The sequence below is a fragment of the Pelecanus crispus genome, chromosome 3, assembly GCF_030463565.1.
Source record: "Pelecanus crispus isolate bPelCri1 chromosome 3, bPelCri1.pri, whole genome shotgun sequence".
Taxonomy (NCBI): Eukaryota; Metazoa; Chordata; class Aves; order Pelecaniformes; family Pelecanidae; genus Pelecanus; species Pelecanus crispus.
In genome coordinates this window covers 102,044,947-102,057,857 of record NC_134645.1, presented here as the reverse complement: position 1 = coordinate 102,057,857, position 12,911 = coordinate 102,044,947, and the positions used below count along the sequence as shown (strand labels likewise).

At 39.7% G+C, this 12,911-nt stretch overlaps 1 protein-coding gene across 1 annotated transcript in view; it reads right to left on the bottom strand.

Moving 5' to 3' along the window:
* LOC104027713 (protein eyes shut homolog) overlaps nucleotides 1-12,911 on the bottom strand; it is a 961,671-nt gene that overhangs the window by 415,406 nt on the left and 533,354 nt on the right. Inside the window, exon 29 of the mRNA XM_075707654.1 lies at nucleotides 6,842-6,966. Coding sequence (XP_075563769.1) covers nucleotides 6,842-6,966 — 125 coding nt within the window. The remainder of the gene's footprint in view (nucleotides 1-6,841; nucleotides 6,967-12,911) is intronic.

The window sequence follows — 12,911 nt, the reverse complement described above, 5'->3', positions numbered from 1 at the left end:
GCTGACTTTATTTCTGTATAGATGTAAGTAAGCAAATAAGAGTAAAACGTGAATATATGCTTACATTACTGAATTAACTGACTTGATGGGTCATGGGTTGCTTTTTTACCTGCCGAATTATCTGTATTGTTATCTCTCTTGTACACTAGCAAGAGTTTAATGCTCCCTGAAAACCTCTTATTTCATTCCAGATCTGCATAGCCATATTTATTCCAAAATTTAAACTGAAAGAGTATGTCATTTCCTATCTTAATCTTAGACCTTTTTATCCTGTTCATTAAATTTGTGCATTATTGCCATGCTGAGGAAGGAAAACTGGAGGTTTAGACAGATGAAAATAGTCACAATTACACAAAATAAAATAAAGGGAAAAAGTTTAAAAGAGAAACTCTGAGAGAGTGTGGAGGAGAACTTCTGAGCGAATACAGGTTTGGTTTTTAATACCATCAGAATACCATCTTTTTATACTTCAGTACTTGGATTACTCTTATAAAAATCTCCTTTACACTATGTACACCAACAAATTAGAGGCCAAAAACTGATCTGGAAGCTGGTTTTTAGATCATGTAGTTTGAGTCTGTCTTGAACTTGCTCCTTGGAGGCTAAGCTGAACTGGAAGCAACCCATTTGCTTGGTAAATACAAACCCAGAATTTTGTAAAACATGGCTAGCTATTGAAGAACACCAGACCTTCTGCCATGATACTCCCGTCACCCATTACAAATTTGTTATTTCTCTGATTAAATTTTCCTATTTGTAAACAAACTAACTCCCACAGCCCAAAAAACCCCAGCAGTCTTCAGCTGACACAAATCTAGTTGCCCCTGTCCTGCATTTGCCTCAGAGCATGTGTCAAATGGACCAAACAGTTACATTCCAGTTCTGCTTTAGCTGCCCTGGTAGAATTGCAGCCTGCCCCAGCTAAAGACCTCAGCTGTGAGGCTGCTATTAGTTCCAATGGCTGCTGTTGTTGCTTTTGAGCTGTCTGAGATGCTGTTAGAATACAGTTTACTGTGCTGCTTTTGCACCTGAACAGCCTGCAGCTGCAGGCACTGATCCCGAACATGCATCTATTATTCTAAGGGTATGGGGCCTGCTACTGGGACAATAGCTGACAAAATTCATGATTCATTACAGAATAGATTTTTCAGAGCTAAATAATTTCCCCTTTCTGGTATCACAGGCTGTGACCACATGCCTCATTTTGTTCTCTGGAGGTTTTTGGAAAGCTGCAATCATCTGCCTTGTTCCTACTTCTGTCTTGCCACTATCCCTTTTCCATTTCATTAAATTTAAACCGTGGATCTGTTGCTGGATATATCAGACCTTCTGCCGTGTGGAAAGTTCTTTCCCTTAGTTGCCTTTACAGACCCCAAAATACTCAATCCCATCTCCATATTTCTATACGTGAAGGTTAGCAGAGAAATCCAAGACCTATCATATGTGAATAGTAGTAGCCCACAAAAAAAGCAGATTCGTTTCAAGCATTTGTATTTTCTGTCTCTGGAATATATTTTTTCTTTATCTTCTAATCCCTTCCTTCAGTTGGGCAACTTTCCAAAAAACTATTCCTCCCAAAGTTTCCCCTGCTTCTCCAAATTCACTCCTTTTCCAAGTCCTAACGTTCTCATCTCTTTAGCTGTTTCAGAGACTCAAATAACATTTGAAAATACCAGATTAATTAAAAAAAAAACCAAGGTATGTAATCATGATGTATATACCTAATGTGTGTTGTTCATTCGCTGTTTCTTTTCCTGGTGGAGAAATAACGTAGAGATTTTTCACCCCTATTTATGAATGCTATTATTAAAAGAAGGGCAGTTTATGCTTGGGTTGGAAGCTGTTTAAACTATGGTAGCAGCAGGAGTGAGTTCCAAGGCCCCCGAGAAGCTGCTTCTACTTACACCAAGCATTTCCACGTACAGTTCCATAGAGGCAGCAGCTACAGTCCTTGGCTGGCAAGCAATTTTTAAATGTCTATATTCAAATATTTTAAAGTATTACTAGCTTTAAAAATAAGGAGAAAAATTTTGAACTTGACAATGTATTCTGTGTGAGACACTGTAATGATAAAAACCCGTATCTTTTAAGTTTTTAAGTCATCTGTATTGGTGAAGTGGTATATGGTTATATGCGGTAGCAGGTAGAGTGAGGGGACATACAGTTTTATCCACATGGAATTTCCATTGTGTAACTGTGCTGAGAGGTAAGAAGATATATAGTACTGAAAATAGGTCATGACTCAGACTTTTAAGATCAGAAGAGACTGTTATGATCATGAATTCTGACCCTCTGTATGGCAAAGTCCAGAAATTTTTCACTCAGTGGTTCATACATCAGGAGTATAGTGTCTTTCTGGATTATTGAGTATCTCCTAGACATAAAAAAAGTTGCTATAAAAATACTAATCTGTCAGCAAGTTAGGCCTAAAATTAATCAGGCTCTAATAAGCCAAAGTTACTTCCATTTAAGTCTTATGTATTAGGGTATCATTCCTTAGTACCGATTAAACAAATGAATAAACTGTCCGTATTGACTCTCATTACACGCGTGCGCACACACAAGCCCTTCCTTCAGTACCTTGCATACTTTTTTTTTTTCATGTGTTACATATAGTTTTGTAAACTTCGCTAGGGACACTTCAGAAGGAAAAAAAAAAAGTAAAATAGAATCTGATTTTCATAGAATCATAGAATAACAGAACGGTTTGGGTTGGAAGGGACCTTAAAGATCATTTAGTTACAACCCCCTTGCCATGGGCAGGGACACCTTCCACTACACCAGGTTGCTCAAAACCACATCCAACCTGGCCCTGAACAGGGAGGGGCATCCACAACTTCTCTGGGCAACCTCTTCCAGTGCCTCACCACCCTCATAGTGAAGAATTTTTTCTTCATAGCTAATCTCAATCTACCCTCTTCCAGTTTAAAGTCATTACCCCTTGTCCTATCACTACAGGCCCTAGTAAAAAGTCCCTCTCCAGCTTTCTTGTAGGCCCCCTTCAGGTACTGGAAGGCAACAATAAGGTCCCCCTGGAGCCTTCTCTTGTCCAGGCTGAACAACCCCGACATCTTCATTAGGAGAGGTGTTCCAGCCCTCTGATCATCTTTGTGGCCCTCCTTTGGACTTGCTCCAACAGGTCCATGTCTTTCTTATGTTGGGGGACCCCAGAGCTGAAAGCAGTACTCCAGGTGGTGTCTCAGGAGAGCAGAGTAGAGGGGGAGAATCACCTCCTTTAACTGGTGGCCATGATCCTTTTGATGCAGCCCAGGATACGGTTGGCTTTCTGGGTTGCAAGTGCACAATTGCTGGGTCATGTTGAGCTTCTCATCAACCAACACTCCCAAGTCCTTCTCCTCAGGGCTGCTCTCAGTCCATTTGCTGCCCAGCCTGTATTTGTGCTTGGGATTGCCCTGACCTATGTGCAGGACCTTGCACTTGGCCTTGTTGAACTTCATGAGTTTTGCACAGGCCCACTTCTGAAGCTTGTCAAGGTCCCTCTGGATGGCATCCCTTCCCTCCAGCATGTTGACTGCACCGCACAGCTTGGTGCCATCAGCAAACTTACTGAGGGTGCACTCAATCCCACCGTCCACATTGCTGACAAAGACATTAAACACCGACCCCTGAGGAATGCTACTCATCACTGGTCTCCATTTGGACATTGAGCCTTTGACCGCAACTCTTTGAGTGTGACCAGCCAGCCAATTCCTTATCCACTGAGTGGTCCATCCATCAAATCCATGTCTCTCCAATTTAGACGTAAGGATGTCATGTGGAACAGTGTCAAATGCTTTGCACAAGTCCAGGTTGCTTTTGCCTTATCTACCAATGCTGTAACCCCATCGTAGAAGGCCACCAAATCTGTCAGGCACTATTTGCCCTTAGTGAAGCCATGTTGGCTGTCACCAATCACCTCCTTATTTTCCATGTGCCTCAGCATAGTTTCCAAGAGGATCTGCTCTATGCTCTTACTGGGCACAGAGTTGAGACTCACTGGCCTGTTGTTCTCAGGTCTTCCTTTATTCCCTTTTTAAAAATGGGGGCTATGTTTCCCCTTTTCCAGTCAGTAGGAACTTCACCAGACTGCCACAACTTCTTGAATATGATGGATAGTGGTTTAGCAACTTCATCTGTCAGTTCCTTCAGGACCCACAGATGCATCTCATCAGGTCCCATGGACTTGTGCACCTTCAGGTTCCTTAGATAGTCTCGAACCTGATCTTCTCCTACAGTTGGTGGTTCTTCATTCTCCCAGTCCCTGTCTATGCTTTCTGCAACTTGGGCAGTGTGGCTTGAGGACTTGCCAGTGAAGACTGAGGCAAAAAAGTAATTGAGTACCTCAACCTTCTCCATATCCCAGGTAACCAGGTCTCCCATTTCCTTCTGGAGGGGGCTTCCCTCATTTCCCCTAGTCTTCCTTTCCTTCTTAAGGTACCTATAGAAGCTTTTCTTCTTGCCCTTGATGTCCCTGACCAGATTTCATTCTATCAGGGCTTTAGCTTTCCTCACCCAACCTCTGGCTTCTTGGACAATTTCTCTGTATTCCTCCCAGGCTACCTGGCCTTGCTCCCACCCTCTGTAGGTTTTATTTCTGTGTTTGAGTTTGTCCAGGAGCTCCTTGTTCATCCATGCAGGCCTCCTGGTGGTTTTGCCTGACTTCCTCTTTGTTGGGATGCATCACTCCTGAGCTTGCAGGAGGTGATCCTTGAATATTAACCAGCTTGCTTGGGCCCCTCTTCCCTCCAGGACTTTATCCCATGGTACTCTACCAAGAAGATCCCTGAAGAGGCCAGTCTGCTCTCCTGAAGTCCAGGGTAGTGAGCTTGCTGTGCATACTCCTTGGTGCCCTAAGGATCTTGAACTTCACCATTTCATAGTCACTGCAGCCCAGGCTGCCCTTGAGCTTCACATTCCCCACCAGACCCTCCTTGTTGGTGAGACCAAAGTTCAGCATAGCATGTCTCCTTGTTGGCTCCTCTATCACTTGGAGAAGGAAGTTATCATCAATGCATTCCTGGAACCTCCCAGATTGCTTATGCCCTGCTGTGTTGTCCCTCCAACAGATACTGGGATAGTTGAAGTCCCCCATGAGGACCAGGACTTGTGAATGTGAGGCTGCTCCTGTCTATAGAGGACCTTATCCGCTCAGTCTTCCTGGTTGGGTGGCCTGTACCAGACCACCACTATAACGTCACTTGTCCCTGCCCTCCCTTTAATCCTGACCTATTAGGTCTCAGTCAGCTCCTCATCCACCCCCAGGCGGAGCCGCATGCACTCCAGCTGGTCATTGACATGGAGGGCAACACACCCTCCTCGTCTCCCCTGCCTGTCCTTCCTAAAGAGCCTGTATCCTTCCATTCCAACACTCCAGCCATAGGAGTGATGCCAATAAGATCATAGCCCTGCAGGCTTGTGCACGTCCCTAACTCCTCTTGTTTATTCCCCACGCTATGTGCGTTTGCATAGAGGCATTTAAGTTGGGCCTCTGATGAAGCTGACTTACTGGCTGGAGTGGCTGGAATTCCTTTCTGTTGCTCTTCAGGTGCTCTCCTGCTGACCTGTGATCCTCTCCAGGTTCTGGGCATCTATTGCTGGCACTGGCATCAAACTGGTAGGAGTGGGATGGATTGAGCTTCCCCTTCCCCAGCAACTTTAGTTTTTTTTGTTAATATTCTATTAATTACATGCTTTCTTTTTAATGAAGAACAAGCATGGACATAAATCTATGTAAAAATTATATGAACAGATCGCTAGAAAGACTGCAGAAAAGTTTTGTGTAATACATATATGGTCACTTGACTTCAGGAGAGTTTAGCAAGATCTTATTGCTTGTAAATGGAAACCAACAAGGCAAACATACCTCATCACAAAGAGACTAAGCAGATCAGATGTATGAAGATAACATGAGTGAATAGAATATTTATCTTCCAGAATATATATAAATAATCTCTAAAATAATCACTAAGAAATCTTGGATCAATACTGTCAAAGAAAGTATTCAGCAGTGCAGGTCAGTACAATAGGAAACCATAGACTTAAACTGAAAAATTTAAAGTTTCAGGAGGTAGGTACTAGTATAATTCTTAAATTAAGAGTAACTGAATTTCAGAGAAGTATGCTTCAAGGCAGTTATTTATACCCTACTTATGTTGACAAAAAGCTCTTTGTTAATAGACATGACGGGAGACAGTGAGTAGTCCTGAATCAATTAGATTAGTGATTGCGTGACAATGCAGGCTGATTGTGATCTTTGCTTTTGTATAAATACTAAACCCCTTATACTTTCCTAAGTCACAAGACCTGTTTAAGTTGATCTATGTTAGCATAAGAAAACAGCTTCCACTTTTTTTAGAAAGTGCTTGTTTTCATTCTATTTATAATTGTTCAGAAAATTTCTTTTAATCCCAGCCAGCAGACCTAAGCATGGGTATGTGTGACAACAACAACAATAATAATAAATGTTAATTAAAATCTTCAGAATTCCTTTTCAGTCAATCTTATTCTGTAGCTAATTAACTTATCTAGTTGCTATACAGTGCCTACTTGATTGCTTGGTCAGTAAGTTCCATTAGTAAAGATCATACATAATAAACCTAGCTCTAGATAATTCTTCAAACTCACTTAATGAGCTGGTTTTAGTTTTAAGTCTTTCTAACATGCTTATTAGACTAGTTAACTCTCTTTAGATGTCATTCAAAAAGCTTGTCAGAGTTAATCTTTTTGTACCTTGTAGGTTATATATAAACAAAGCTTGATATAATTTACCAGTTTTCTCAGTAGTAACACTGGCAATTCAAAACTATCATTGTTTAAGATTGTTCTCTCAGAAGTCAGTTACCTTGTTGACATTTACAAGTGTATCCATTGATATGATCTTCACAGGTTGAGCCATGTAGACAAGGTGATGAATTACACTCGTTAACTTCTATTTCACAAAACTGTCCAGAAAATCCAGCAAGACACCTGAAGCAAACAACATTCCAAAGTGTTATACTATGCATAACCATCATATAAAATATACTTTGTGCGGAAGCAATTTGTATAAAGTACATGCATTAACAACACACAATCTCGTATATTCCTTTCTGTTTTAAGGAGTATTTTACTGGAACTCTTCCAGGTTTCACATTGTAATCCATGGTGATCTTTTAGGGGATTTATGATGGCAAAACCCATCCACAAATTTCACATCTGGATCATAATCAAACCTAACAGTCTCAATTACAGTTTACTGGTGCTATCAAGGTAAGTACAAACCTTTCTTAACATACTCTTGGGAGACTGTTTGTCTACTAAAATAGGTTATTTAGCTAAGTAACTACAGTCTATGTTTGCAAAACTGCTTGTTGAGAAATGTTGCACTGTTAAATGTAACTACAGCATAAAAGTTAACCTTCAGGGACCATGCTTTCATTATCATTCCAGTTATCAAATATTAGTCATCTTGAAAAAACTCTTCTGTATTTTTCTGGTTGTAAATCCTATGGGTTCATTAATACCAAAATATTTCTATATGATTTCAACATATAACTATACAACTGACCCAATTAGACTCACAAGACCTCTAATGAAGGTCAGGAATCTTACTAATCTTATTATTGGGACACATCCTTGCATACATACGCACAGCTTTACAGATATACTCAAATACATTCTGCACAACAGAGCCCCATAATGGTATTTACAACATTCACTCTTTCGTGATGTGTTGTACACGGATATATTTCACATGAGGCAGTGTATTCAAAAACTCCTGTTAGCAGCCAGGTGGTGTACATCTTGCATGTTTTCTTGGCTCTAATAAAGAGCATAAAACTTTATGCCCCACTTAGAGGAAGATAAGTACATTAACAAAGTACCTTTGAGTAAATTAGAATAGTCACGTCACCTACTCCTCAAGGTGCGACAGTGTGTGAATACAAAACATGTCATTAGAATGAAGTGTCTGCAGTGTCTACCTTAGCTTTCCAGAACCTGAAGCAAAAGACAAGGAGGATAGACCACAGAACAGGTATGTGTAACACTTCCGGAAGGATCTTTACACTTTCTATCAGTACTTATGTTTCGGTTTGTTTCTGCCTTGACAATTAGAATGTATTTGCTTCATTTTGTATGGAATGCCCTCTGGGTAATGGGAATTTGGGATCTACCAAGACAATGATAGCAGAACAGGTTTTCCAAAGTCTACATCAACTACAGATGACAGTGATGGCATACTGCTTCAAAAATGTACAAACTGATGCACACACTTCTATTTTTCAAATATCTAATTATAATGCATGAGAGAAAAACCATGTGTCGTGCTTTAACCCCAGCCAGCAACTAAGCACCACGCAGATGCTCGCTCACTCCCCCTGCCCCGGTGAGATGGGGGAGAGAATCGGAGGAGCGAGAGTGAGAAAAATTCCTGGGTTGAGATAAGAACAGTTCAATAACTGAAATAAAATAAAGTAAAATACTAGTAGTAATAATAACAATATAATAATAATAATAAATAAATATTATTATAAATAAATAAAAAATAAAAAAATCCCAGCCAAAACCAGGACACCATGGATAAAGCTTAATGAGTGAGCTGTAAGGCCACCTGTATAGCTCTTTGGCCACAAATATTAAACAAAATCTACTGAGAAGATATAGTTTGGCCTTTCATCCTATTCGCAAATGTCAAAGCCTAGGATTTGTGTCCTGGTTTCAGCTTGGATAGAGTTAATTTTCTTCCTAGTAGCTGGCATAGTGCTGTGTTTTGGACTTAGTATGAGAAGAAAGTTGATAACACACTGATGTTTTTAGTTGTTGCTAAGTACTGCTTATGCTAGTCAAGGACTTTTCAGCTTCCCATGCTTTGCCAGGTCCACAAGAAGCTGGGAGGGGGCACAGCCAGGACAGCTGACCCAAACTGACCAAAGGGCTATTCCATACCATATGATGTCATGCTCAGTATATAAACTGGGGGGAGTTGGCCGGGGGGCAGTGATTGCTGCTCAGGAACTGTCTGGGTATCGATCAGCGGGTAGTGAGCAACTGCATTGTGCATCACTTGCTTTGTATATTATTATTATTATAATATTGTTATTATTACTACTACTATTTTACTTTATTTTATTTCAGTTATTAAACTGTTCTTATCTCAACCCAGGAGTGTTTCTCACTCTTACTCCTCCGATTCTCTCCCCCATCCCATCGGGGTAGGGGGAGTGAGCGAGCATCTGCATGGTGCTTAGTTGCTGACTGGGATTAAACCATGACAATTTAGAACCGGATAGTAACTGTAATAATCCTGGGATTCTCCTATGCTCAGTGGAATAAGGGATGCAGAGAATGATTCTGTTCACTGAAAGCTTACCTAATTTTCTGCAGATAGCTTTGTTTTTCCACTGGCTACATAGGATATTAAAAAAAAAAAAATACTGAAGGGAACACCTTCTCCCAGATATGGGAAGGAGGACCACAAAGATGAACGCCTATGAAATAATGGAAAGAATATTATACTGGGAAAAAAGGCAACTAGACACAGGGAATACTGGCACAGTTTAGAATCTGTTTAACTTTATACTTGGGTGTGCTTATAGGCATTTCACTTAAAAAAAAAAAAAGTGGTTACAACATAAACTGGAAGAAATATACATTTACTATGTAAAAATTCTGGACAGAATAACTATACCTATGTGCATCTAAGGTGAGTGGGCTTGATGTTTTAGTCTGTAAAACTCAAGCATTGAAGAAAAGCTTGAAGATGTTTTTAAGAACTCTCCTGCTGGCAGCTTCAAGTGGGCACATTTTTACATGTGATGTGTATACCTGCTGAAGAGTAGAACCCAGTAAAGACAAGAGCAGTTTACAGAGTTACTGTGGTCATAACCAGTTGGAGCACAATGACTAGTGGAGCAGGTTGATGTATCTCCAATGGAGAGAATAAAGAGAGTGGAATCAGCTTCATGACACAGGATACAGCTTGGATGAGCTTTGGATGATTTTGTACTCAGCAAGGCTTGAGACTTCAGAGGTTCAAGGCCTTGAGACTTCAGAGACACAAATTATATAGACATGGGCCTAACTCTGTAGACACCGAGGTAGAAAAATGGAGCTGTAAGGTTAAATATATATATATGTTTGGTAAAATAATCTATTTTGTGCTGAAAACTTTCCAAATATTTATTAAGCATATAATACCATATGGAGTGATGGTGGCACCACCAAAAAAGAAAAGTTATAAAAAAATATGAGTTTACCTTCAAACTGAAATTTAGGTGGAAAACATAAACCCATGAAAGCACCTAGATATCCAGTAAATCAAATCCCACATACATCCGTTTGCACAAGGTACCCTTTTTCCTAAGTCAGACAAACATTCAACTTAAAGAATATTTAAGAATATTGCAAGTATTTCACATACTGATGGGTTTTTCTGTAAACACTACAATACCATAGTGTTCAGTTTGTTTGTGTTCAGATAGCATAATTAGATATAAATGATGCTTCATGACTGCAGAGGCAGGCACTCTATTAACTAAATGATTCTGAGCAATTAGAAAACAACTAGCAGTAAGCATGTTACTGGTAAGTGTTTGCAAGTCATAAACCAACACCTTAATGTCAGCAGCTTTCCTAAGTTTCCCAAAATTGCAATAAATTGTATGCTTTATTACGAGTGTTAATGAAGTTAACACTTCTTAGGATATGACAATCACTTCAATAATTTCTTAAATTTTTGTTTGCTCTCACTTTCCTTCATTTTTACTCCTTGTTTTATAAATTTATAGTTCTGTTCTGCCTCTCTGCATTCTTACGTCCCTTCTGTCATTTGTTTTTGAGCATTAGGAGGGACAGAAACAATAGAATTTAAATACAACTGACATTAGAAAGTGTAAGTAGATATGAAAAACAGTTTTTGTGTTATAAATGGCATTAAACCTAACTCAAATACTTTGAAACACATTTGTATGTGGTCCTTGGGATATGACTGTTCTGAAAATAAAAAACAGGGGCTTTTAGACAGCTTTCAAACCAAGGTATGACCACTTCAAATCTTATATATTGATTACCATTTAATAAAAACCAATTTATTCCATTATAAGTAAATGCATATCTAGGCTTAGCAGCAAGTAACTCTTAGAGCTTACCTGATAAAGAAAGCTAATACACTGCGAAGGCTGAGCTTTTAAACTTACAAAGGTATCAACATAAGATCAATAGTGCAGTACTGAAAGGCAGCAAAAAATATTACTCATTTTCTGTAAGAATAATGCATTCGCAATTTAATTATGACCAGTTTATAGGGATGACAGCAAAGATCTTGCTCTTTTCTATCATTCTCTACAGCTTTTTTCTCTCATATGAAATGCTGAGATAATGTGGTGCAAATATAGTCTCTTTTCAGTTGTACCTTTATATTAATCATTACCAGGAGTGATCACCTTAATGTGGGCATATGCCAATGCAACAGCTGAAAAGACTGAAAAGATTCTATTGAATTGGATGGATTTGAAACAGAAGACTGTGACTTTGGTACTTTTACACTGCAGTAAAGAACAGAGATGGGAATAAGCATCTCGGCAAAATGCTTATCTGAGGATTAGTGTGGTGTAGAAGATGACAGTTCATTTCCTTGTTCCAGAAAACCATGGCCAACTAGTCACCATTGAATGTTCTATGTATCTGTAGGAGCCAGTTCTTTGCAGTTTTCAAACTGCATCTGACATTAACAGCAAGTTGTGATGCAGTGATACTTGCAAACTTTCAATTTTGCAATCTTCCCTCACTCCCCATTCATCTCAGCTGGAATGGAAATTTTATCTTCTACAATGAATGCAGGAATTTATTAAGATGACCTTGAAGGTCCTGTAGGAATCTAACTGGCATTTGCCCCGATTATGACACTGTTTCAATAGCACCTATATTAAGTAGCACAATGAAGAATAAAAATGAAAGGAAGAGGCATACATGCCTCTAAGTGTCTAAACTGCCTCTTAAATATATACACAGGTTTAGAATCAGTGGCCAGTTTCACCACCCATCTGGTAAGAGCTACCTTATATCTAAACTAAACCTAAGCCATCTACGAAACCTGTGAGTCAAAATGATCCTGAAGTGTAACTACAACGTTTTAGGCACTTCCAAGCTGAAATTCCTAAATCAGGAGCAAAGTCCAATGATCATTTTAAAGGTGTTTCCTCTTTATGCTTGCCCTTTGGGCTATTGGCTGATATGAACACAGAAAGGATAGATAATGATAGTTTGTTCATCAAGAATTACTTTAGTGAATATAAGTGTTGAGAAAGATCAGATGGGACATTTGAGAGAGAGCAAGAATACTAACAGAACAAGAGGCTGGGAACATTTAGTGTACGGAAATACAGGCTGAACGAAGATCCAAACACTGGCGGTCTTAGAACACAAGAGAGTCACTCAAGAAACAGAAAAGGGAAGTAAAGTTTAAAAAGTAAAGTGTGGGTTTTAAAATCATATTTTTGGGACAAAAGGAAAAAGCTATCAAGAAACAGAGAGAACAGAAGGGTCTGGCCCTGCTCTTTGAGTGATGAAGTTGCCATAGCACTGCTCATCTGGAGGTAGGAAGAGCTAGTGCCCTAATGAAGCTGCATTAGCGCCATGACTATTTTTATGCCCCTTTCATCTAAAAGTCTAAAATGCAACAGCTCTGGGACAAAGACTGTCTGTGCTTGCAGAAGACCAATTTCCTCATCCTCAGTGTCAGTCTCCAGTCTTTCCAGTAACTAGTGCTCAGCCACCTTAGCCTTCCTCTTCCTTGCCTGTACCCCTACATCTCTGGAGGATGTTGGGAGTGATAAAGCAGACTTCCAGCCCTATTCTTCTAAAGAAGCCATGCCTCTATCACAGTTGAGTTTTCAAATTTGGCTTCCAGTGAGATGTTCAGTTTGAGAGGTTCA